This window comes from Sylvia atricapilla, chromosome 5, assembly GCF_009819655.1.
Source record: "Sylvia atricapilla isolate bSylAtr1 chromosome 5, bSylAtr1.pri, whole genome shotgun sequence".
NCBI classification, from domain to species: Eukaryota; Metazoa; Chordata; class Aves; order Passeriformes; family Sylviidae; genus Sylvia; species Sylvia atricapilla.
The window spans coordinates 21869484-21896693 of NC_089144.1; the positions used below are offsets into that span (position 1 = coordinate 21869484).

The 27210-nt window shown below is 43.7% G+C and overlaps 1 protein-coding gene across 3 annotated transcripts in view; it reads left to right on the forward strand.

Moving 5' to 3' along the window:
- Window positions 1-27210, forward strand: part of EXOC4 (exocyst complex component 4) — a 303602-nt gene that overhangs the window by 35179 nt on the left and 241213 nt on the right. For all 3 annotated transcript variants that reach the window (XM_066318880.1, XM_066318881.1, XM_066318882.1), the window contains exons 4-7: window positions 3164-3348; window positions 4839-4948; window positions 12991-13234; window positions 17878-18055. In XM_066318880.1, coding sequence (XP_066174977.1) covers window positions 3164-3348; window positions 4839-4948; window positions 12991-13234; window positions 17878-18055 — 717 coding nt within the window. The remainder of the gene's footprint in view (window positions 1-3163; window positions 3349-4838; window positions 4949-12990; window positions 13235-17877; window positions 18056-27210) is intronic.

The following is a 27210-nucleotide window of genomic DNA, read 5'->3' on the forward strand; positions in this document are numbered from 1 at the left end:
TTCCGCTTTCAGTATTAACTGGAGTCTTGCAGGATAACTCTTCCTCTCTCTGTCCAATTCCACATTTTTAGTCTTTTTGGATGCAGCCAGAAAATGATGGGAGTGTTAAAGACCAGGGGAAGCTGATTGGCATCTCTCGCATAATTCAAGTTTTGGTGTGTTAGGAGCAGAGTGAGGGCATTAAGTCAAAAATGTTGATCTGCCTTTAGTGTATATTTAATTACGTGCTTTTTTTAATTGATGATTTTGCTTCCTTTTGGTGACTTTTGCTGTTCTGGGCTGATTTTAACCTCATATTTTTTATTCTGAAATCTAATCTTGGGTGCTGCTTGGTTGCCAGGACCTAAACCATCTCTTTGTGAGCAAAACTGCAGAGACGAAAAATGTTTGGTTTGGTTTTTTAGCATATTTATATTTGTTGCCATCTCAACCAACTGGAGACTTCCATGAACATGAGTATAGTAAATAAATGAATATTCCATTTTTTTCCCTTAAAAGTTGTCCTTGACAGCAGTATTTTTGTCTTAATATTTTTTGTGAGCAATGGACTCTTGAGGAATTGGCAAGACAAAACCAGAGCTGAGTGGGAAATTTAAATTCCCATTCCTTGTGTTTGAGAGGAAACTTCTCCTGGATGTCTTGGAATTTTTTTTAATGCTACTTTGCTCTGGATTTCACTTCTTTTCTGGCTGCTTTTTCATCTCTCAGTTTCTCAGTATGACAAATGTTGCTCCTGCTCCTTGCTCTGGTGGGATTTTTGGCTCAGCTCCCAGGGCAGTTGCAGCTCCCCTGAAGGGATTGGAGGGGTTCAAGTTCCTTTGGAATGGGGAAATTTGGGGGAAAATTTCCACCTGCCAAGGGAAGAAGAGAGGAATTAACGCTTCTACTTCTGCCAGAGTTTCCCATGTGGTGTGTGCTGAGCTCCTCCGCTTGTGTGACCTCTGCCACCCCCTCTGGGGAGAAGGGAATTGGGATTTTCCTTCATCTTCAGGGTGGTTTTGTGATGTGTGATGGCCAAACCCTTCCCTGACTATTCCCAGAGGGATAATGGGAGAGTATGGACAGAGTTGTGTGGCAAGGTTTAGAAATTCATATGAAAAGTTTGGCTGTCCCATGGATATTTCAGTTTTTTCCTGGGCTTGGAGGCCAGCAAAGGAGTACACTGCTGATGGATGTTCTTTCAGCAGAGTGCCTTTGAAATGGGGAAATTTTGGGGATCAGCTCCACCTGCCAAAGGAAAAAGAGGAATTAATGCTTCCACTTCTGCCGGAGTTTCCCATGTGGTGTGTGCTGAGCTCCTCTGCTTGTGTGAGCTCTGAACCTCCTCTGGGGAGAGGGAAACTGGGATTTTCCTTCATCTTCAGGGTGGTTTAATGCTGTGTGATGGCCAAACTTCCCCAACTGTTCCCAAATGGATAATGGGAAGGAAGAGGATGGACAGTGTTGTGTATCAAATAAGGAGATTTAAAAATTAATATAAGAAGTTTGGCTGTCCCATGGATATTCCAGGTTTTTCTGGACTTGGAGGCCAGCAAAGGAATACACTGGTGATGGATGTTCTTTCAGCAGAGTTAATATTTACTGTTACTGAGGGAGCAGCTCTCAGCTGGGCTGGCTGCTCACTGTATCTTTGCTTTTAATTTTTAATGTTTGGCTGACAGGTTTGTTCTGAACCGAGATCCTGAAGTGCAAGCAAATGTCTTATTTCACTGACAGCATCCTCAGTTAGCAGGGAATGGATTTTTAAATTTTATTTTAAACCTCTCCATGCCAAACATGCTCTTTCCAGTTTCTTACAACATCAGCACTGAGAGTTTGGAAGCTGCAGAGGGATGCCATTATTTATTTATTAGTAACTGGAAATCTCTGTTAAATAGAAAACCGACTGGGAGGGGAGCACAGCTTTTAGGCACTGTTTTGTCATTCCTGGTGGGTTTTGTCCACGTTTATTTTTTAGGGTAGAAAAAGAAATCAGGAAATTTCAGTGCCCATGAGATGTCAGCTTGTCATTATTTCAGATATTTAAATGGTGTAGCCATGGGACAGGACCCTTGTGGAGCCTAAAGGATGAGGCCTTCTAAGCTTTTTCAGTCATGACTTTAAGCAAATTAAATTTAAGCCATTTTCTCCCTATTTGTAGAATTTGGAATAATGTAGTTTTTTGGTGTTTCTGTAATGGAAAGAAGAACAACCATCAAACACCATTGTCACTATCTTCTTCTGACACTTTTCTACTTAATAATCCTCTTATTTGGGGATAAACTATGCTTTGATTTTTATTAAAGAACTGTGTTTTCACTAACTTGTTTTATATATATGCTTAATATTTGAAGGCTGCGCATTAAATCTAAATTATTTGGATGTTGGACCCTTCTACATTATTTGTTTGGAAACAGAAATAAAATATTACTTCAAGATTTTCTGCTTTAGAAGGGTTTTAAGGATAGAATCATCCTGGGATTCAAACACTCTCCTAATCCAAGAGGAAAATTACAAAATTGAATGAATTGATGGCGAGAGCTGAATGAATCGATGTCTGAAAATTGTCCCTGTTCCCCCCCCCATTGGATTATCCCTTTTTCTGACCCAGAGATGGGGCAGCTGAGAGGAGTTTTAAAAAACTTTTATTCCATTTTCAGTCTCATGTGAAGGATGAGACAGTACAGATGTTACAGTTCACTCCATCACAATCAGAAGCCAAGCTATTTCCTAATTACAATACTTAATAAGCATTTTTTTGGCCTATCAGCTTTTGCCACACAATGCTGTTAATGCCTTAAAGCCAATCATCGAAAATTACCCCTGATGGGTCCTACTACAATACATCTTTCATAGTTCTATTTCTCAAAAAAATCTGGTCTATTTGCAGGGTCATCATTTGAAAGTTGTTTCCAGTTCAGTCTCTCTCTCAATGATGTCTGTCCTATCCCATGGCCTTTCTAAGTCAGCATTTCTCAGGGTTTGCACACAGATGGACAGGACTGTGTGAGCCTTCTGTCAGGCTTTGAGAGTTCTCTGCAAATCCATTTCCCACATTTCCTCCTCTGTCTTGAACGAGATTCAGACCCTCTCCTAATCCAAGAGAAAATTTGCAAAATTCAATGAATCAATGGTGAGAGTTGGCCACATCAGTGTCTAAAAACTGTCCCGTTTTTCCCCCCAGGTGTCAGCAGTGGATTCCCTGGAGGGTCCCCTCCTGCAGGTGGAAGGGCTGAGTGACCTGAGGCTGGAGCTGCACAGCAAGAAGATGAACCTGCACCTGGTGCTGATCGACGAACTGCACCGGCACCTCTACATCAAATCCACCAACCGCGTGGGGCAGCGTGGCAAGGACAGAGCCAGGCTCGGGTGGGACAGCCTTCCTCATCCCAGCCACCAAACCTGGCACACGCAGCCTGCAGCTGGCACCCCAAACTTGCATTTCTGCCATGCACACCCCTCAGGGCTGTGGCTATGGAGAGCAGGACATTCAGATTTATTGACGCACCTCCGAGCCTGTTCATGATCTTTTCGCTTTTCTCGGTGCTTCTCTTGGGGTTTTGCTGCTCCCCACAGCTGCTTTGTGCATTCTCTCCCTTCTCTGATCTTGTCTTATTCCTTTCCTACACGTGTCGTGGTCATGAGGCTCAGGTCAGGGAAAAACTGCTCATTTTCTAAGAAATATCCAAGTTTTAAAAGCCTCCCAACCAACCATAAGGTGACGAGATGGAGGCTGCAATAGTTAAATGTATGAGCTGAAATGTGTTGGTTTTGATGTTTTTCCAAGGTGTTTTAAAGGTGTTGAAACGTCTTCCTTGCTTGGTGCCTGTGATCAGTGGAAATTCAGTTAATTTAGGCTATTTTTTCCTGATTTTGCTAGTTCTGAGTTTGAGTTGTTGCAGGGAAGGAAGAAAGTGGCTGGAAAAGAGAGACAACAGTGTTGGGAGATAATTTTTGCAGGGTAGGAGAGGTGGGGAGTGAAAGGGGAGCCAGCACTTGATAGAGATGCAGAGAAAAGATAAATGAGCTTTTTATTGTGGGAATTAATAAAAATCTGCTTGCCAAAAGTGTGAGGCAAGGCAGCCAGTTGCATTAAATGAATTTATGCAATAAAGGATTGATTGAAATTGAAATTTCTAGGAAGGAGGGTTGCTAGCAAGTCATCAGTCCCTTCCTTACTCATCTTCTTAATTAAAAACAGCCACAAAGCTTTGGTGTACCCAGACTGGGGGACTTGCTAATTAACTGTACTTTTGTGTGGCTGCTCCAGGGACCTTTCTCTTACTCTGGATTCTCTTTTTTTCACTTTCCCTGATGCAGATTGTGGATATTTGATAACATCAACTCTTGTAACTAGTGTGGCTTGTTGTTTTGGGTGGTTCTCCTTCAGGATACCAAGCCTAACCCTTGTTTTTTCACTTTTCCGTGAGCATTTTGACCTCTAAGCAAACATCCTGAGCTTTATTGCAGGAACCTTCCACGTTTCCTTCTCCTAAAAATTATTTCTTGCTTCTGTCCCCTTGCCCCTTGCAGCGGGACACATTTTTGGCAACTAATACAATGTGGATTTATGATGAAAATGGCCAAATGGAAAATGTTTTAATTTTGGGGTAAGGAGGTTCCTTTGGGAAGAGATGCACATGGCTGTGCTCAGAACAGGAATGTGAAGGGCAGGAAAAAGGGTGGAGGTTTCTTGCGGGAATTAAGAGGTTTGAAGGATTAAGAAGTTGATAGAAGGCATAGAAATGGAAGCATCTATTTCTTAGGCTTAAAATGTAAGGAATAAGTAGATTATTTGTTGTGAATAAATATTGTAAATAATAATCAACCGTTTGCTCTAATTTTTTCCCCTCACACAGGTCCCTTGTGAAAGACGCCTCTCCTGTGCCTCTGATGGATGTCACTAATTTATCTACACCTCGGAAATTCCTTGAGGCTTCCCAGTTCAGTACTCCTGGAAGCTCCAGCAGTGAGTATTTAAGCCATATATATTCATTTGTAGATCTTCAGCTGATTTTTTTGGTGGAGTAGGAGGAGGCAAATCATCCCCTTGTGGCTCAGGGGAGACAAAAACCTGGGAGGTGATTTGTGCAGTGTCTCAAAACGAGTGGGTGTTGTGTCCAGGGGAAGAACTTGCTTTTTTCCGCCATGGAAAATCATCTTTTCCCTCTCCTAACCGCCACCAGCTTCAGTTTCCTGTGCCTGTTCTCACCTTGATCGTGTTCTTGATATCTTGAGCAGCAGAGATTTGCAGTGGGTTCATTCTGTGTGGAGGTTTCCTCAGCATTATTTACTGCAGGCAGCCAGGTTCGTGTAGATATTACTGAAATTTTTGATTGTGAGGGAGCCAAAAGGTCAAATCTGTTCCTTGTGGGAGCTTTGTAACTTTGACTAAAGGTCTGGCTGTACATAGGAACAATCTGGGGCTGATCTTTTATTCCTGTTACTGCAGCAAACACCGAAGAAAACTTTCACTGGTGCTTTTGTCTGAGCTTTTGGAAGGGTTGCAGAGAGGGGAAATTAATCTTTGTATTGTTTCAGGAGATTAATAAGTGGGGTTGTCCTTGATGAATAATACAGAAGTGACCTCCAGTCTTTTCCCCCTTTCAAACCTGTTTCAGTATTCCTCAAATGCAGAGAATCTTTCCTTCTCTTTCCAGCCTTATTAATTCTTTTGTCCTTTTGTTTCTAGTTTTGTCACACTTGCCTCGGAGATTGTTCCATTTGATTACTCTTATCTTCTGCTCCTGGAGGGGTTTAGTTCTTCAGCTCTGCTCCTTCCAGGCTGGTCTTGGAGCCTGGGACTGTTTTTCTGTGTCCTGGAGGTTTGTGAGGAGTCACAAACTTCCAGAGCTGGAAACAGCAGCCTGGTCACTCAAAACCTGGAAGAGAAGAACCAAATGAAAATTTTGAGGGAAAAACTTAAGAATTCCTGTTCTGCTCTGTGATCAGTGGGAAGTTCAGTTCGGTTTTCTTGCAAAAGATCACAGGATTTTGATGAACTGAGGAAATAAACCGCAAAAACCTGAATCCCAGCCTCACCACTGGATGATTTGGACCTGAAAGACCATCTAGTTCTAACCCCTCTAAATGTTAAACTATTCATTTTTCAGTGATATTATAGTGTTTTCTCTTTATTCCCCCTAAAATATTGGTCTTCTGTATAGTAATAAAACCCAAAAGGTTTGAATTTATGGAGTTGATGGGGATCTCCCACCTCAGAGCTGGGGAACGGAGCAGGAGATGCCTCTCCTGATCTTGTTTTTGCAGATCACTTCTTGCTCTTCACACCCAGTGCAACAGAAAATCTCTTCCTTGGCTTCTCTTTGTGCTCTGCATCCCTCAGTGAAGTGCTGGGGAAGTGTCCCTCAGCCTGGAAAAGATGTGGATTCTAACAGAAAACATTTGATCTGGCATAGAATAAAATATGCACATGGTTCTGCTTCAAGTGCACAATGTACTTATGTAGATGCTTTTTTTCCCTGTGTAATTTTATTTAAAAGTAGCCTTTTCCAGGATTGCACAATTAGCAGAGATTTTCAAACTTATGCGTATGCATAACAAAAGCTGTTTCTGCCTGTAGCCACTTAAGTTCTTTGGCTTTTTATTGATGAAACAAAGTGTCTGTGCATATTAATGGGTGTCATTCTACAGCACTGACTCATTCATCCCATCCCAGCAAAGATGCCGAAATTTGGAGTCCTTCCTGCACTCCCTTCCCAGAGGAGATGTTACCTTGTGCTGTAGAATCTTTATAAGGAAATTAAAGCCGTTCCTGCTGCACGTAAAATAAACAAACCCGTCGGTAAAGCTCACCTGAGGATTGGAGCTGTGGCAGCTCACCAGTAACGCTTTCCCTTCATGCCAGTTCACAGAAATAAATTTCTCTTTCTCTGCTTGAACTTTCTGTACTCTGAAGGGTATTTAGGAAGGTTCCTGCTTTGCCAGGCTCTTCCTGGAACTCTGAAACGTGCTCGCAAACCCAGGAGTGCCCTTTCCTGGGAAATTATGACAATACTTCTTAGAAATCCAGCAGAAGATGAGCTGGTGGGGACAATAAATACTGCTATGGCTGGCATATGTAGATTTGATGCTGAATTGCTAATTTATTTCAATGATTTTTTTTGGGAAAAAAGAGTTTGTAGGACCATGCAGCATGGTGGTTCTCAAGTCAGGTCTAGGAACTGATCCTGACTCTTTCTTCAAGAACCAAAGACTTCTGTGACAATGTGTGGAGACCTCCAAACCTGCTCCTGCAGGAGCCAGAGCTTGGAAAGTCCAATTTTCAAGGTGAATCTAAGAAATGCCATTGTGCCAGTTCGTTGTCACAGGTGCCTCTACTCCAAACACGCTCAATAAATCTTCAAAAGATATCTTCTCTTCTTAGGAGCCTCACCTGAGGATCTGACACCAGCTGGGTAAATTGCCTTGATCATTTGTCTTAAAATTTAATGATCTAGGGGTGTGTTTGGGGAAGGAAAAGGAAAATCAAGGAGATGTTAGATCTGTGTGGTCAAAGCCAGGAAAGTAACACATAATTGCTCCTTCTATATCATTTCATGAGTTGTTCCTGCGTGTGGTCCCAACATCAAATAATTGGCTGCAGTGCACTTATTTTTTTATTTGGAGACTTGATTTTCATGCTTGTATGGATTAGGAGGGTTTTCAAGTGGGTTTTCTTTTGGGTTTGGTAGTGATGCAGAGCAGAAAATTCCCCAAATCTTCCAAAGACCCATTTCTGTAGGAATTGCCCATTTGTAGCTCCATTTACGTGTCAGAACAGGGATCCAGCGCCAGGAATTAGCAGGCGATGTTCCTTCAAATCTGAAATTATGCCTTTGGGCCACCAGGAACTCGTGTGCTTTTTCTCTGGAAGGATTGAAGGTACAAAAGGATATCACCAGAAGGACATAAATCATGGAAAATAGTACATTAAATTTTACAAGACTCCCATAAAAGCCCGTGGATAATGAAACCTTCAGTAATGAGGAGCAGCAAATTTTGGCCGTTCACTGGAATGAAAAACAAGACCCAAGAGCCTTTTCTTTTAGCTGCTTTGCTTAAATGAGTTCCCAAAGTTGGCTTTTTAGGGATCAGACTGGAGCTATTAAAAAGCTCCTTGCAGCAGGTTGGTTCCTTGGGAAATGGCAGCACTTGAGTGAAAGAATTCCAGTTGGAGCAGAGGTTTTTGTAGGGCATCATCAGAGCAGGGATCAGGGAAACTCCCCCCTCTGTAACTCTGGGATTAACTCATTAATTCCTCTGGTCAGGAATCAGCAATGCTCAGGGTTCAGCTTCTAGGGGTTTAAACCATGGCTCAACTTTTGCCTGATTGAACACTGAGTTGAGCATTTCCAGATGAAAAATCGTTCGGTTGATGAAAAAAATATGAAAATGGCTGCAGTTTTAATAGAGAGTGTGGCAAAATCATCATTCCTTCAAGGTGTTGTCTTAGAAGGCTTTTGATAGGATGTATTTAAGTGTTCTGCTTCACAAAAGGTTTGCAGGCTTTGTTGGGACAAGAGGATCAGCCCAGTCAGAGTGGGTTCAGCAAAAGCAGGTCCTGCTTGGCCAACCTGATCTTCTGTGGACAAAGTGACCCCCTTGGAGGATGAGGGAAGGGCTGGGGGTGTGTCAGGTCTACCTAGACTTTGGTGGAGCCTTTGTTTCCCAGAACATTCTCCTGGAGAAAGCTGTTGAGCCTTCATCAAAGACCTGTGTGAGGGGATCCAGGGCACCCTCAGCACTGACACTGGGTTGGGTGGGAATTGAGCTGCTGGAGGGTTGAAAAGCTCTGCAGAGCCCTTGGGTGGGTCCCCTTTGCTCCAGGGACCCGTGAGTGGTCTGACCATTGGACTGGACCATTGATGGTGTGGACTGACCATTTCCCTTGGATTCTTGGGCTTTGTTCTGCTGTCCATGCCTGCCTTCCCCTGGCTGCCCTGAGAACAGGGGTTTGCTCTTAAAAGCTGAGACAGAGGCATTTGGTGCCTCAAGCTCTTCCTTTTTGTCACTGTTTCCACCACATCCAGCGAAGGATGGAGACTCTCCCTGGACCACCTTTGCTTGCTGATGTATTTATAGAAGTATTTTTATTGTCCTTTACAGCAGTAACCAGGTGAAGCTCTAGCTGGGCTTTGGCCCTTCTCATTTTCTCCCTTCACAACCTCACAACATCCTTCTGTTCCTCCTGGGCTGCCTTCTGCTTCTTCCAAAGGCCAGGAACTCTCCTTTTCCCCTGAATTCCCATCAAAGCTCTCTGTCCAGCCAGGCTGGTCTTTCTCCTGCCTGGTCATCCCTTGGCTCATGGGCACAGCCTGCTCCTGTGCCTTTAGGATTTCCTTCTTGAAGGATGTCCAGCCTTCCTGGACTCCTCTGCCCTCCAGGACAGGCTCCCAGTGGAGTCTCAGCCAGACTCCTGGACAGGCCCAGTCTGCCAGTCCGAGGTGGCAGAGCTGCTCTCCCCCCACATCCTGCCAAGAATCAAAGCTAGGAATAACTTCTGGATCCCAAAGAATAACAAACTTATTCATATTCCCAGTTTAGGAGTAAAAACAGGCAAAGCTCTCCCTTCTGAGAGCTGATCTCTAGGGACAGCGTTCCTCACCCGTGGACTCCTCTGTCCACAGGGAGCAGCATGTGGGGCTGCAGTTTTCCAGGTGAACTCCTTAATAAATGCCTGGGTCCTTTGATGCCTTTCTGGAAGAGGAGGGGGACAGGAAGAGCTTGTTCCTGTGATGCCTTCAGTTTGAGCTTTCATGTATTTCAGACTCTGTGCTGCCCAGGGGTGCAGTTCTGAGCCTCACATTCAGTGTCACTCAGCTCTGCACAGAGCAGGTGACAAAACAAATCCTTTTCCTGATGAAGACCAAGGACAACTTTCAGCCCAAAAGCACAAACAAGGGTGGGCTGAAGGGAGGAACAAGAAGGATGGGACCTCACAACCTGAAGCTGTAATTGGACAATTAAGCCCAATATGCAAATAGAGACAAACTTATAAAAATGTAAGATTTCATGACTGGTCAGCCATTTTGTAGCCATTTTGTGACCATTTTGGGTCCACCTTGGGTGTAGCCCCAGTCAGGCTCTTGTCCTGCCCAAGGTGTGCCCTAAAGACCTTTCAATAAATATCTACTTTATTCTCCAGCTCTGTCCAGTCTCTGTTCCAGGTCAGCCTTCCCAAGGCATCACCTGGGCCAAAGCTTTGTGGTCAAACAGCTCCTTGATGACATTAAATGGCAGGAGAGGATGTTTGAGGTGCGAAAGACACGAGGAAAGGACAATCCTCAGTTACCCAGGGTTGGGATCTTGGCACATCTCACAGATCAATGAGACCCCAAAGCTACCCAGGGCTCCTGTTTAACAGGGACAACGTGCAGGGAGCACACTGAAAACAGGTTTCACGCAGTTTTATCAAACAGCCAGATCTGACAGAGCCTCCAGACCCGTGTGCAGCTCCCAGATATTGAATTGTTCACTTTGCTCTTGTTTGGAAGAGATGTAAATCAATGTCCTGACTATTTTGAGGATGCTGGAAATTGGTTTGCTCTTTGGAAAATGGAAGAGTGTTTGTCTCAGTGTGCTGGCAGAGTTCTCAGCAAGATTGCTGCTTTTACTCCTCTTAAATGCTGTCCTCATATTTGGTTACAGCTCCATTTCCTCCCTCTCGGGTGTTCATTGTGTGATATTAAGAATAATTTACAAGCTGCTTACAGAGGGGCTGCAGTCTCATGATGGGACCTGTCCTCTGAGAGGCTGCTGGGGCTGGGAAATATCTGCATTGAACTCAGAGAAACAAGACATTAAGGGTTTGGGTTTTTTTTCAAAGAATAGGTTAAACCTTTCATCCTGTAGCATTTCCAGTGTTTTTTCACAGCTCTGGTTCCAAAGAGCTCATTTTCTGTGGCTGAGTTTTGCTGTGGGTTTTGGAGGATAACAGATAACAATAACAGAATGGGCAGAGACCAAGCCTGCAGCCACAAAGTCTTTGGCAACTCTGTGGGGTGAAAGGTCTGTGAGGGAGCAGAGCTTCGAGCAGGAATAATTCTGCAGCCAGTTGTTAAATTCCAATTGGTGTTTGAAATGTCTTTCTATTATCCTTGCTTTTTTTACTGTTTGTTTATTTGGGTTTTTTTTTAATTATTGCCTTCTGGGTGTTTCTAGTTTCTTGTCCTGTAACTTACGTTTAATTGAAAGAAATGTGTGTGAGAAGGAAAAAAGCACTATTTAATCTTCCTGATGTTCATTGTCAGAGGATCATGGAATAATTTGGAGTTGGAAGGGTCTTTTTAGAGGTAATCCAGTCCAGTCCCCCTGCCATGGGACATCTTCCACTGTCCCAGGCTGCTCCCAGCCCCAGTGTCCAGCCTGGCCTGGGACATTCCAGGGATCCAGGGGCAGCCACAGCTGCTCTGGCAATTCCAGCCCAGCCAGGAATTCCCAATTCCCAAGATCCCATCCAGCCCTGCCCTGTGGCAGTGGGAAGCCATTCCCTGTGTCCTGTCCCTGCAGGCCTTGTCCCCAGTCCCTCTGCAGCTCTCCTGGAGCCCCTTCAGGCCCTGGAGTTTTCTTTTGTCCAGATGAACACTCCCAGCATTCCCAGCCTGGCTCCAGAGGAGCTCCATTCTCACCTCACTCTCTCCTGCTGCTCTAGGTTCAGATGTGAGACCATGTGAGCTGTGAGCTCAGTGTGAGCCACAGGTGCAGAGTTTGGGATCACAATGCAGGAAAAAAGGAACCTCTTGATCGATTGAGCCTGAGGTTGGGGTAAACTGGCACTGAGGGGAGCATTACTGATTTATTGTGATTATTTATAAATTGGCGTCATCCTTGGGCTGTTGTTTTCTTGATCCTGCTCTGACTCAGCCCTGGTGCTGCTCCTCTGGTCAGAGCCCAGCTCTATGCAGCTCGCTGTGCCATTCCTCACTCCTGCCATGTTCTTTCCAACCTTCTGCTGGATCTTTTGACATTCCTTCAGCTTCTTGGAAAAGTTTAGAAGGGAGAAAATCTGTCAAGGAGTTGAAACCATGGGAGTCATCTGTCACCCAGCAGCCTTTTCAGAGCTCAGCCCCAGTCAGATGAAACAGCCTTTGGGTTTTAATTTTGATCCAAAGATCTGGCGTGGTGGATGGCACAGAGGGGCTGTGGATCTTCCAAGATTCTTTTCATTCAGTTTGCCTCGCAGACACTTACTTCCCGTAAGTGTTTAAATATATTTATTAAATGTTTCACCCAGTCTTTAACAGAGCCATGCTTTTGTTGTTGCTGGGTGTTATCTGTAAATTAAGAAATGTTGCTTAATGAACCTGCTTAAAACAAGCAGAGTCTCTCTCTTGCTTTCCCATCCCCTGTCGCTTAGCAACAGGATTTCTCCCTTTGCAATCCCTGTTACTTCAGGACCATGTCTGCACTATCCTCTCTTAATTCTTCTCACTTTACCCTTCTAGAAGCCTTGCTGGAAGATTTGAGTAACTTCATCAACCCCTTGACAGACGTAATAAAGCAGAAAAAGATAAAATCAAACAATCAGTCACTTTCGGCAGTGTAAACTTGGCTGAATTCATCAGCAGTCCCTTAAGCTTGATAGTGTTTGTAATGAAAATTCCTCTCTTGTGAAGAAAATAGCAAGGAAAAAACAGCTGGGGAAGAAACTGAGTGGGTTTTGGCTCCTTGAAACCCGTTCAGGGGATTTGTAGGGATATTGTACCTCTCATTTATGAATATCTCAATTGCACCAGACTTCCCCTATTTCCCAACACAGAATTTGCACCATGAATTGTTCCTAACTCAATCCAGTGTGCAGGCTGCTGTCTTCATGTCTAGGGAAGCCCCCAAGGAAACAGAAACATCCACTGCTTCCCCCCAAAACCCGAGTGTTTGTGGTTTCCTTGTTCATCCTTGGTTGCTCCACATGCTGGGAGTTGTGTGGAGCCAGAGGAGCCCCCGTGCTGCTTCTTCAGGGTGCTGATGTTGGGTTCAGTTGATAAATTCTGGGATTAAAATCTCTTCCAGTGCGAGACTCAAGCCTTCTGGAGCTCAAAGAGGACACAGACCTGGATCCAGAGGAGAACAGCGCTATCTTCATGGGAATCCTCATCAAGGGGTTGGCCAAGCTGAAGAAGATCCCAGAGACGGTGAAAGCCATCCAGGATCGCTTGGAACAGGAGCTCAAGCAGATTGTGAAGCGTTCCACCACTCAGGTGGCTGACAATGGTTACCAGAGAGGGGAGAATATTTCCCAGGAAAATCAGCCTAGGTAAGGAGATCTCAACTCCCAGCCCCTTGATGGCTGTAAAATAAAAAAATTCCTTAAAAAAAAAAAGAGAAAATGAGAAAATTCAGCTCCGTGATTATTTCCCAGGAAATATGAATATTTCTCAGGAAAATCAGCCTAGGTAAGGATATTTTAACTCTCAGTCCTTTGACTGCTAAAAAAAAAATAAAAATCCTGAAAACAAAAAGAAAAAATTCAGCTCAGTGATTTCGGATATTTCCCAGGAAAAGCAGCCTAGGTAAGGATATTTCAACTCCCAGCCCTTGATTGCTAAAAAAAAAAAAAAAAAAAAAAGCCCTAATTGATAATATGACTTGAAATGAGAAAATTCAGCTCAGTGATTTCGAGTGTAGCAGAGTCCAATTAAGCTGGTGCAGGTGCAAAGCTTTGAAATCATGTATGGAACTAATTCTTATCACAAATGTATGGCCAAGTCTCTTAATTGTTTTGCAGCCCCATTTCTGTTAATAACAAGGTGTGGAAGCCAACTGAGCACTGTGTTTGTGTTGCTCCTCAGAATTCACTGCAACTGGCCTTTGGAACAAAAGGGTTCCAGCAGGAATCTCTTCCAGCTGAAATATTCGTCTCCACATTGTCGTGATCATTGTCCAAAGGGAATTAATGGCAGAAAATTAAAGTGTGCCATCTTTATTATGTGCAGTGTTTGTAGTGGAAAATCACTCTCAAGGAAAACATCAGCTTGATAAAGACTCCTTTTTTTTAATTCCTCTCATTAGCACTGCCATAGAAACAATTCCTTTTTGAAGAATTTGTAGAGTTACCGTGCTGATAACTCAGTGAAAATGAGTTTTTTTTAGATGGGTCAGAAGGCAGAATTTTAGTTTCTTATGCCAAGAGTGTAACATATTCTTGATACTTGTTTTATGAACCAGTCTGGAGAGGTTGTGTGGCTCCTGCTTGTCTGTTGGAATTGATAAATTGGATCAGATCATATATCAATGCCATTAACCTGCCCAGAGGGTTGAGTGAGGCACTGAAGGGTTTAATGTCTTTTGGCATCTCTTGGAGAGTGTGAGCCTTTAAGATGCTCATATTCTAGAGCCATGGAAAGTGTCTTGAATTCCAGTTGAATACAGAGGTAATTAGAGCTGGTTCTAAACCTAAATCACACTTGAAGTTTACAGCAAGCAGGTGAATTCATTTATATTGAAAAGAATAAATTACTGTATAGAAGGGTGTTCCCACCCCTTAAATTAGCTTCAGTTTTAAATCAAAGCTCAGAGACTTTCCTGCTGTCAGGGGAAGAATAAATCTGAACAACAAGGTCCTGCTGCTTCAACAGAGCTCTGTAAGACTCGGAATTTGAGCACAAGGCAGTGCCCAAAACTGGGGAACTGTTCATTAGGCTGTCAGGTGATCCTCGAGGTCTCTTCCAACCCAAAGCATTCGGTGACAGAGGATGAGGCTGAAGATCTGTTCGGGGAAATTCTGGTGCAATTCCTTTTGAGACCCCTTGCCATGATTATTTAGAGTCCCTCTCCCTGTCCAGGAGAGAAATGATTTGTGGAACATGGCCAGAAAAGCTGCGGATCTGATAACAGCCACTGCTGATCTCATTCTTTTTACTTCTTCAATTTTAACTCTCTTTTCCTCCCTTCCTTAAGTAAGCTTTTCCATGTAGGTTTGTGCAGCCACCTTTTACATTTGTGTATAAAAATGGTGTTAATTACTCCCGAATTTTAAAACTCAAGATTTTTCTCATTTCTGATGACTCTTTGGGTGTTCTCTCAGATCCTCAGGGCTGCAGGAAGGGCAGGAGCAGGTTCCAAGCAGCTCCTTGTCCCTGGGGGAGGATAACTTTGAAAACTCTGCCTGAATCTCACCATGTTGTAGCTGAGCTCAGCTTTAAATGCACAATTTAAAATTCTTACGTATTCTTTTTTTTCATTCTTCTGCAATTCATTCAATTAATTCATTCTTCAATTTTTAAAATTTTTCTGTAAATTCTTAATTCTTAATGGTTAAAATTATTTAACATTTTTAGATCTCTGTGCTTGAAAGAAGTTGTTGGAGAAAGGCTTAACTATAGGAATTGCCTCTGCCTTGTCCTTAATTAGTGGGTCATTAGTCACACCTTCACATTTAGAAATCCTTACCTGGGATTTTGGAGGACAAAGCTGAGTTTCTTTGAGGTGCTGCTGCACAAACGTGTGGGGCTCTCCTGAATTTTGCAGGAGTTTGGACTTTAGAGCAACAATGTGGATGGATCCCTACTTGAGGGACAGATTTATGGGACATTTTTGGTAAAGAAACATTAAAAATCCAGTCTAAAAAGAGATGGGAGATCTGACACTTTTGCTTCTTAATCCTCTTGCTTGGATTCCATGTGCTTTTCGCTACATGTCCATATTATATTTTGACTTTTCCCCTCAACTCCAGGCTTTGAAATAAACACAGGGATTATATCCAGGCCACCCCTCTGACCGGGCACAGACTGAATTGTCATTAATGTCCTCGCTCAGGTGGCAGCAGTCACTGGGCATCACTTCACTCCCATTATTACCTGGACCATGCAAGTCCATGGGTGTGTGTTGCTGTGCCAACATATTTCCCCTCTCTCTGGGTGCAGGGCTGGCTGTGACAAATTCCCTGAGCCAGGCTCCTGTCACTGCCTGTCCCTGTTCAGCTCAAGGTACTCCCTGCTCCAGCCTCATCCTGGTGAGACAGGATTTTCCACCCTATTTGATGGGTTTTTTCTCATTGCCTGTGTGTTTTTTGGGTCACCTTCTTTCAAAAATGACCTGAACAGGTTTATAGGACCTGTAGGTAAAAGAAAAATTAAGATACCAGGTGCTGGCTAAGCTGAAAACAGAGAGGTGTGGGAATACAGTGATGAGAATGGAAAATGTTCTGGGGTGGCAGCTACTGACACTGGAGTGTGGATGTGGGGGATTTCATGTTCATTCATCCAGAACATGGGAACAGGGAGACACTGGAATTTCAAACAAAAAGCGTGGTATTACCTTAGTAATGGCTCCATAAACAAGTTGATAATACGAGGTCAGGCTCACCTAGTGAGAATAAAGTGAACTTGTCCAACTCTCCAGGTAGTTCAGTTCTGCTAGACTGTTCTTTCCTGGGGCAGCAAAGAGCTGCAGGAATAACCGAGTTCTTCCTTGTCATGGGATGTGGATGGAGGCTGGGCTGGCACTGAGAACATTTTCTCAGTGAGAGAAAATTAATTTGGTTCTATAATGTCACATTTTTTTAGCATTTTCTGCTATTCTGAATTATGAAGAAAAGGGATCCATACACAATTGATGGGGTTTTGTTTGAATAGGTATCTTGGTTCCAGTGGCTCTTTGGTTTTGGGCTTACAAGGTCACAAGTTAATTCAGAGGCCTGGAGCCAGGCTGGGAGAGCTGGGGGTGCTCACCTGGAGAGGAGAAGGCTCCAGGGAGAGCTTCCAGCACATTCCAGGGCCTAAAGGGGCTCCAGGAGAGCTGCAGAGGGACTGGGGACAAGGGCTGCAGGGACAGGACACAGGGAATGGCTTCCCACTGCCACAGGGCACGGCTGGATGGGATCTTGGGAATTGGGAATTCCTGGCTGGGCTGGAATTGCCAGAGCAGCTGTGGCTGCCCCTGGATCCCTGGAATGTCCAAGGCCAGGTTGGAGTTGGGGCTTGGAGGAGCCTGGGGTGTTGAGGGTGTCCCCAAAGCCATTCCCTGTTCCTGTGAGCACTGAAGGTGCTGGAGAAGGAGCAGGAGCAGGAGCAGCTCCTGCCCTGGGGATCGCAGCTTCTGCTGGGCAGACTTGGAGCATGTGGTGGCTCCAAAGCTGCTGCAGGAAATGTGATGGAGCCTGTCTGTCAGAGCTACAAGTGCCTAACATATGGATTTGGGAAGTGTTATCTTCACGTTTTGGTGGGGTGACATGGGGACTCGAGTTGCTCATTACACGGCGGTGAACTCCAGCAGGATTTTTCTCTTCTCAAACAGTAGAAAGTGTGATGGCTGTGCCTCATCACAAACTGTTCAGGACTTTGTAAAAGTGCTTTAATTATGATAATTGGGCAGTAAGGAACCATAGGAGCAGGTACAGTGCAGTACATTCAGATGATGTTATAGATATAAAAAATACAGGAGTAAAATCATGACAAGTGATGAGGGTTTGTATTTTAGCTTTCTGACATTTCCTGTCGTTTGAAACCTGCGATATTAATTTAAGAACCCAAAAAGAATTCATTTTATCCTGTTCATGTGGGTAAGTCAGTTTATATTGCCTTGAGACTCATACTTTTTTCTGGGGGAACAACAGGTTGTTTCCCTCCCTGCCTGCAACCCTTCCTGGGGTCTCACAGTGGGCTCTAATGTGATGTTAGTCCACTTTAATTACTGCAGAGCTATTAATGGTATTGTCTTCACTGTGGCCCTAAACAGGACACTTTCAAGGTGAGCAATGCTGATATGGACAAGGAGGTGAGGAGAAGAATCCTCAGGAATGTTCAGATACCAAACCTGAGCTGAAATGAGCCCACAGAGAGGCTTTGAAGCCAGGTGCCCTCAGCACTTCACAAAACCACCGTGCCCCGTCCCCCTGCCCTGCTGTGTGCCCGTGGAATGTTGCAGAAGCTGAGCAGAGCTGTTTTCTCTCTTTCCCAGGTTGCTGCTGGAGCTGCTGGAGCTGCTCTTTGACAAGTTCAACGCCGTGGCCGCCGCACACTCGGTGGTGCTGGGCCACCTGCAGCAGACTGTGGCCTCCCCCTGCAGCCAGTACGACGGGGAGATCAAGCTCTACGACATGGTGGACGTGTGGGTGAAGATCCAGGATGTCCTGCAGGTAAGAATCCCTCCGCTGGGCACCCTTCCACCCTTGGAACAGCCTTTAGAACCATGCTCAACGCTCAGCAGTGCTGGGATTTGTCTTTGGGTTTGTTTTTTTTTTTTTTCTTGGGAAGTGGCCACATTTACAACAGATTGTAAAACTCCAAAGAGCTTAAATATCAGCAAAAAAAAACCCCAAAACCTTCCCATGGATTCATCCTTATGGTGTTTGGAAAGGTTGATTCCTTTTGCCTACCAAGTGATTTATCAGCAGCTTTCAAAGTGACATTTTTGTTCTGTGTTACCATGTCATGCCTGTCTTATAAAGTGTCACAGCTCTAATGGCTTGTCTTCTGCTGTCATTATGGCTGGGTTTAGGCAGCTCAGACACTTGCTGCCGGCGTGTTTGCAGCAAATTCTTATTTGATTCTTCCTCTGAACTGCAAGAGACTAAAGCTGTACCTTGCTTAGGCTTTATTCAGGTGCTGTGCCTCTCACCCAGGGATCTGAGGCTCTCTCAAGCAGCAGAGCTCTCATCTGTCACCTGTCTGTTCTCTCATTCTTGCTCTGTTAGTATGTTCAGTGTTACACTAAACACATGTTGAATATATATATTTTATTTTTTTATTTGGAGATTACTTTTATCCACAGTACACAAGGGTGGAATTTCATCCTGACGTGATAGAGGAGGTCAAAGGAGTGAACCTGGCATTATTTACAGGAGGGGGAAGGATTTATGTTGGTCATTGCAGCTCTGGGCTGGTGATGGAAAATGCTCTCTGCCTGCTGCCCTACCTCCCTTTTTCAGTTTGGGGCTGGTTTGTAGCTGTTGCTGTGCAGGATTGTTTGACTGCAGTGATGCAGATTTCTTTCCTTACACAAATATCCCAACAGTGTGCATGGTATGAATTGAAATATTTGAACGTGATCAATGTAAAGTGTGAGCCTTCAATCCCCTCCACTGAATCCTCACATATTTGTCTTTCTAGAGGAATTATTAATAAAGAAATATTTATTAAAATATTAAAGAAAACTTGGTCACTTTTCCCCATGCCACAAACTTGCAGCTCCCTTCAATACTGTTCTTGCAAAAATTTGCTTAGAAATGTCCAGCCAGAGGTTCATGAGAGGTTTTCTGAGCAGCAGGATGTTACACAATTGAAGTGGGAATAAAGAAGTGAAGAATAAAAGGGAAGAATTCAATTTAAGGATGTGTGGAATGCATTTGGAATGGGGAATCTGCAGCCATCTTCCTGTCATCCAGGAGGTCCAGAAAAACTTTGAGCTTTGAGTTCTGCAGATTTTGCTCCAGAAAGACAAAACCTTTGGAGTAAGAACCGTCCCAAGATTAATCCTTCAGTGTAGCAGAACGTCAAGGCTGGATATTCCCGTGGGAGTTTGGGATGGCTTCAGCCCTGAGGTGTGGTGGAATTTGGAGTGATTTCTCTTGGCTGCTCCTGAACAAGGTTGATGGGACTCGAAGCCTGAGGAGGTGTGAAGAGCACTGAGGAGTGAAAGTGGTGCTGGGGAGACAATGCCTGACCGAGATCTGTGGGAAAAGTCTGCCAAGAAAAACACAACAACCTTTTTGGAAAGGTTTCATTGTTCTTGGGTGTCAGGGGGAGTCGGAAAAGCTTCCAGAAGAGCTTTTACAATGCATAAAAGCAGCACTTTAAGATCCATAATCTCTTGCTGGTTTAAGGTAAGCAATGAGCATTGACTGGCATGAAAGGGAGGAAATGCTGCATTTCTTTGTTCAAAATCTTGTGGGTGTTTGTACCTTAGTTCCGCTGGAGTGGCTTAAAATATTTTTACCTTAGAGGGTAAAAAAACCTTTGATCCCAAAGCTTAAATTATCTCTAGTCTGCTTTTCTGAGTAAGGATGATTTTTGGAGAGGAGATCTTAGTGTTTGCAGCAGGGGGAGCAGAAAACTCAGTTTTAAAAGTGTTTGAAGCCTTTGGGGGAGGCTGAAAACTTGGAGCAAGTGGCTCAGGGAAGTGATACAATTCCTTCAAATCCCAGTGAATGGAATTTGGTCACCACAGCAGAGTAATGTCACACGAGTGCCGTTCACAGAGAGAATGTTCTGTGCATTGTGCACCTCTGCCTGTAAAATTCCTTGCTGTAGGGTTATCTCTCCATATCTGTACAAAATAACAGATGGTGGGCTGGAAATCGGGGGCTGTGGGGAAAGAGTTGTTTTCTGCAGCTGCTTTGTGGAGCTGGATTTCTGAACAATAACTACATATATATATAACTGCAATAATTCCCTAGTAACTGCACCAGGCACTCTGGTGTAGTGTGAGAGGTGTTCAGGTACAAAACATGCAGATATTAAATATTTTTGACCTTCTCTGAGAATGGAGAAATAACACAGAAGACAGAGTGACCTTTTCCAGTTGGTAGTGGAGTGCTAGAAAACAAACATACAAACAAAAGCAGTTTATCAAACTATTAGAGCAGCCTTGTTCAGGAAAAAAACTGTTTAAAGTTATTATTTCCTTGTCTCAGAGCCAGCTTAGCCCTTGGTCATGTTGTTCCATCTATGAGAGAGGGGGGAAATTTGTTTAATTTTTAACTTAAAGTTTAGCATTTTGTGTGGAGCTAATTGAGCGCTTCAGTGCAGGAGTGGGTGGAACATCCTCCTGAACAACCTCATTAATGTAGGATCAAAGCCTTGTCTGGAGAGAACTGGGAGCCATGTGCTGCTGAGGTGAGTGGTTGTGTCGGGATAAACTGTGAGGGAATTCTGAGCTTTTCTGGGACAATTCAGGGTCTGTGCTGGATCATGCTGTTGGGATGAGTCCAGAGGAGCCCCTGTGTTATGGAGCCAGGCTGGGAGAGCTGGGGGTGCTCACCTGGAGAAGAGAAGGCTCCAGGGAGAGCTTCCAGCACATTCCAGGGCCTGAAGGGGCTCCAGGAGAGCTGCAGAGGGGCTGGGGACAAGGGCTGCAGGGACAGGACACAGGGAATGCTGCAGGACCCTGCTGCAGGAGAAGCTACCAATGACTTGTCCTGTTGGTGACATGACCCGTTAACAGCTCAGGCTGGAGCTGTTTGCCTCCAAGGAAGAAATCTTCTTTCTTAGCTGTGAATTTTGTCGTTGATGGTTTTCAGTTTTTTGGGGTCTATATTTTTCTTCCTCCCACAGAAGAGAGGGAAAATCACACATATTTTATCTGGGACATAAATCTTTAGCAGGCTCTCTGGTGGGCTGTCTGCTGTCAAGACACTGACAACTAATATGTTCCTTTTTTGGGGGGTTTTTCTGTCTAATGCTTTCCTGCGTTTTCCAAAATTGGTGTCATTTAGCAGCCCAAACATTGCTGAAACCATAAGGAAACTGGGGAAGGAGGAACTGAAGCCTCCTCTCTGCCCACACACTCCTGTTTTGGTGCTGCAGAGCTGGGGATATCAGACACTGAGCTTGGAGGAACCTCTCTTAAGATGCTCCACCATCCTCACATCCTTCCTTATAAAAAGGAACAACATTTGATGGAGGGAGAAGGGAAATGAGATCATTTTGTGCCTCACATCTGGGTCTGGTGGTGGGCAATGGGAGTGATCTTGCAGAAAAGCTGCATTTAAACTGCATTTGCTGTGTCATGCTTGTCCAGGAGTCCTGGGAGAGCACTTGGAGATGGATTTCAGGGCTCTGCTGCAGGAACCTGAGTCCCTCTCTGGTTTTTAAGGGAATTCATGGCATAAAATGCTGGTCCCCTTCTGCACCCAGGTGAGCAGGGGAGCGTTTAGTGCAGTTCAGCAGCCTCAGTTACTCAGTGGGAAAGGCGTGGAGAGGTTTCAGCTCCGTCCCAGCCTCTGCCAGCTGTGCTGTCATCCCACTCTTCCTTTTCCACAGCCCAGGATGTTTTCCTTGCTCTGGCAGCTCTGCTCATTCTCCTGTCAGGAATTTAATTGGAGGGAGTTGATTTGGCCAAGGGTTTGCTGCTGGCTGCCTTTTCTGCTCTCTCAGGTTCCTGAGCTGTGGCAGGACTGGCACAGGAGCAGCCAGGGAGGGAAGGCACTGTGGAAAAGGGAAGGGAAAGGGTTTTTTCCAGAGCTCTCATCTGTCACCTGACTGTTCTCTCATCCTTGCTGTGTTTGTATGTTCAGTGTTACACTAAACACATGTTGAATATATATATTTTATTATTTTATTTGGAGGTTACTTTTATCCACAGTGCACAGATGTGGAATTTCATCCTGACGTGATAGAGGAGGTCAAAGGAGCGAACTTGGCATTATTTACAGGAGGGGGAAGGATTTATGTTGGTCATTGCAGCTCTGGGCTGGTGATGGAAAATGCTCTCTGCCTGCTGCCCTACCTCCCTTTTTCACTTTGGGGCTGGTTTGTAGCTGTTGCTGTGCAGGATTGTTTGACTGTGCAGTGATGCAGATTTCTTTCCTTACACAAATATCCCAACAATGTGTATGGTATGAATTGAAATATTTGAACATGATCAATGTAAAGTGTGAGCCTTCAATCCCCTCCACTGACTCCTGACCCAAGGAAAGGGTTTTTCTATCAGCTGAAGCTTCTCTGTGGAGCTGCTCGTGGAGAACCCAAGTGGTTTTTGCTGGGTGGCTCAGCACAGGTCAGAACCTTTGCATTTAAAGGCTAAATGAGCTGTTTGTGACACAGTTGGTTCTCAGAAAGTAAAATCAGCTCCTTGCATCAGAGCTGTTAATGTGCCATAAATCCTGGCTGGAATGCCAGAGCAATATCTGAAATTGCTGCTGCCTTTGAGAAGTTCACCAGGTGATGGTTTGAACCCAAGGCAGTTATTTTTCACCAAGTGTCTCCACAGATATTTAATGGCTTTGTGGTCATCTTCCAAATAATGGGCCTGACAGTCTTTGTGGTTCTTTTTAAATGGTGTGATGTGTGTGGAACTGCTGCCCTTGGACTCCTGACTGGTTTGTCTCACTAATGCTCATCTCATTGAGAGACCACTGGTCATAAAAGGGATTTGTCTGCAGCTTTAACAACAACAACAACAACAACAACAACAACACAAAAAAACAAAAAAAAAAAAAAAAAAAAAAACAAAAAAAAAAAAAAAAAAAACCAAAACCCACCACCAAAAAAAAACCAAACAAACAAACAAACAAAAAACCCAAAAAACCACAACCAAAAAACCAAAACAGCTTCCCTCAGTCTCTAGCAGGAGGAAGTGAGGAGGGAGAATTCCACTCCTCAGAATGCTAATATTTAAAAACGGAATTTAAATAATTAGAGTAGGTCACTTGATATTTTGTCCTCCCCCCTGTTATTTGAAGTGAGCTCAGCACATGCAGGAATAAATCCAGCAGGGTGTTACAGTGTTTTCTGCAAATATGTGCTGCTGAGAACATGAATTTCTGGGGAAGTTTATGGTGCAGGGAGAGTTTCATCTCTCTGGATCTAAGAAGGGAGCAGCTGATTTTGCAGGAAGACATTTCTTTAAAATTTGGCCTTGCCAAGAAAGTTTCTAATGTCCTGCCTCCCCTCTCTATTAAAATGTTCTATAGATTTGCTCCGATTTACCTAAAAATTGAAGTTGTCTTGCAGTTTCAAGCAACAAATAAACTGGTGCTTTTCTCAAGCTCTTAAGAGGTTGCACTTGGAATTTGGAGTGATGGAAATGGCCTGGATAAAGGAGGAAAAAAAAAAAGAGTCAGGAAGTGCAGAAAGATTTCATTGAACCAACAGGAGACAGCAATGGCATCATGGCCTTTTGAAAACAAAGAATATGAGGTAGAAATGTCCCAGATTGATCTGTTTTCTCTTTAAGTGGACGGTCCTGGCTGAGCTGTGTTCAAAACTAACTGAATTATGTGGTAACAGGTACCTGGACCAGCTCCAGAGCTGAGCTGGCTGCAGAGTTTGGATTATTTTCTTTCCCAGGGATGGCCCTTGTTAACCAAGCTGTGCCATATTTCGTTTTATATTCTGTTAGCAGAGTGACAGAGCAGAATTCTTCCTTCTCCCACGCTCCCACATTAACAACTTTTGTTTGGACACTTCTTATCCTGGAGCTGTTGATCCAATGCATTTCATAAACATCAGCATTGATGCTGAACTTCAGAGAAATCAAGCCCAGAATAAAAATTATTTGTTTGAACAACACACAGTCACTTGTTCCAAAAGAGGTCAACGGGCTTTGCTGAGATTTTAAAAAAAATATTAACTCCTTTAATGATATATTTGTAGGTTTATGAGCTAGGAAAAAAATCATCATCTTTGCTCCATGCTGTAGAGCATCAAGCCGCTCTGAACCTCATTTAAGGTGGATTTTTCTTTTAATTGTTTTTCCCATTTAGTTATATTATAGTTTTAAAGGGGTTTTGGAGTTCATGCCTAAATATTCATGTAAGTAAATCCATGTGAGTTAAAAGCAACTTCAACTTCTGCTGAAGGTGCTGAAAAAGGTGCCCAAATGCTTGTAGAGAGAAATAATTTCAAAAAGCTGTTTGGTGGAGTTGTGAAAGTCAAAGTCAGCTCTGCTGGGTGTTAGGCTGAGAGGAAAAGGTTGGGAATGCAGGATAGGGAATGACACGTTCCCTACTAAAATATTTGGCACAAAACCTGTGCCTTGTGAACCCTGGGCCATCATTAAATTCCTTTTAATTGATACAACTTGAGAACACAGAATTTTTTCCAGCTTTTTTTTCCCGCCCCCAGCGATGCCACTTGGAATCTTTTCTTTCTCAAGTTGGAAGATTTCTCTGACGAGGACTAAGAGGGGTGTGAAATGACCATCACACCCGATGTGTCTCTGTGATTCCAGCAGGAATGTGAGTTTTGGAAGTGAAGGATGCAGAATTCCCAGCCTGTTCAGGGCTTGTTAGCCTTCACCTTCTTGGAGCTGATAAATAATGGGATAATGTGGAAGAAATGAAAACTCTGCTGCAGATTTGTGCCTGATCTTTTATTTGAACCATTTTTGTACAGTTTTGTCAGCTCTGATGTGGATTTTTCCCCCCATTTTCTGTCAGTGTCTGCTGCACTTGATCCCTGCTGTTAGCTGGAATTAGAAGGTGCTACAAGGAGTTCATCAGCATTTGTGGACATGTTTTATAGGACTATAAAACCTCTCTTTTGATGTGCTGAGCTCATACTCTGTCCCTGCCTTTAAAGGCAGCCACTTGTTCCCTTCCCCAGCACCATCAAACCACTGTGAAAGGAAAAAGGCCAAAAACTCCTTGTGCCCTCCCTGCAGGGTGGGATCCATGCAGGCAAATTCCTGCTAATGGGAGAGGGGAGCTGATCTCTGAGGGAAATGTTTGGAAATTGTTTTGCTTAAAAGCCTTTTCTGCTCCTGTGCTGTTCTTTTTGTGCTTACCACGGTGACATTTGCAAAACCTTAAGGTAGAAACTTTTTTTTTTTTCTTAGGTTTTTCCAGCTCTTGCTCTTTGTTTCCTTATAGGAAATCTCTGATTTTATTCTGGATGCCTGAAGGTGTTTGTTTGTGGGTGTTTTTTTTTGTTTTGTTTTGTTATGTAGGAATCTACAGAATTGCATCAACCAAAATTCTTCCAGAATCATGGAATGATTTTGCTTGGAGAGGATCTTACAGATCATCTCATTCCATCCCTGTGTCATGGTCAGGGAAACCTTCCCCTAGACCAGGTTGCTCCAAACCCCATCCAACCTGCATCTGCAGGCTTTGATATTTTATTTGGATCTTTTTTCCCTTTTTTTTTTGGAGTTGTACTGCCCAGCTGCCTTTCAAAGTAGTTTTGTTTAGGAATTTTGCAGTTATCTCTCGGTGGAGTTTGAGCAGAAGATCATTGGGTTTCGATGTACACAAGGGTTTCAGTAGATAAAACATAGATAATAAATAATGGATAATAAAGGCTTGAGTGAGACTGTGATTCTTGAGTGCAGATCCATCCACTGAAAAAAATATTTAAGCACATAATCATCCTCAAAACTTTTTTCTTAATCACTTTACATTCACTTTTTGACTTCAGCCATATTTGCTGTACCAACTTTTAGCCACTCAGCTCCAAAAGGATGTAGTTCTTGCTTCCAAGATGTAAATGTGTCTGTACAAGCCTGCAGCAAGTGGCTGATGATTCACTGGTGTTCTCAGGGCTGAGAGAAGCTGCAGAGCTCCAAGCCTGCCTGCTTTGTGGGAAATGAAAAACTCCCAGTTCATGCTGGGAACAACCAATCCCCCTCCACCCCCAAACCCTTCTGTTCTGCTCTGCGGGGTTCTGGTCGTGGCTCTGTGGGTTCAGCGTTCTTGGACATCTAAATATACATTCAAAACTCCATTTATTTGTCAAGAATAAACCGGGGAGAACCTGCTTTCACTCTGTTTGCATGGCTGAAATGGAAAATCTGGATTTCATTTCACCCCTTCATTATATCTTCCTTCCTTTGTGGGAAGTGCCAGTATGTTGGAGGCAGACTCAGGAATTATTCTTTATTTCTTTATTATAAATGTTCTGATTTTCTCTTTTTAAGTAAACTGAAAAACTATTTCAAAAATCTGAACTAAAATAAAAGATTAAATTTGTTTCAGCTCACTTTATTTTTTTGTTGGTTTTATATGCTTTTAGATTGTAGGAGTTTTGCTAATTGGAGAATCACGGAATGGTTTGAGTTGGAAAGGATCTAGAATTAGATGAGCTTCAAGATCCCTTCCAACCCAAACCATCCTGTGATTTTAGCGCAGGAAAGACACTTATCTATCAAAGTACAGATTATGAGTACAAAAACAACAGCAGGATTTACCAACATGCACATTGTGGGTTGTAATCAAACAACTGGACAGGAGTCACTCTGTCCATGCTAGGAACCATGGAAACCCAATTCCTCTTGAAAAAGGGGTACAGGAGGGAATTAGTTAATTAAATGTGGCCTCTACACAGTGATTTTCCTCTCAGGGTGTAATTAAATGCCTTGGAAAGCTCTTTGGGGTCTTCATTTACTGGCAGAGGCCGAAGAATTGTGGCTGTGGCTGTGCCCTGGGTGAAGCTGGGAGCTGCAATCTGATTAAAAACCAACAGTGTTGCATTGTTAATCCATTCTTTCCAGTCAGAAAAGCTGCACTCTCTCTGCTTTGAGTTTGCTTGAGAAAAACCCCGAAACATTGGAGAGCAGCACCAGGAAAGAAAGAAAAATCCCTTTGTCCTACACTCCATGGGCCCAGTGCTTTTATTGAGTGGAGCTTTCCCC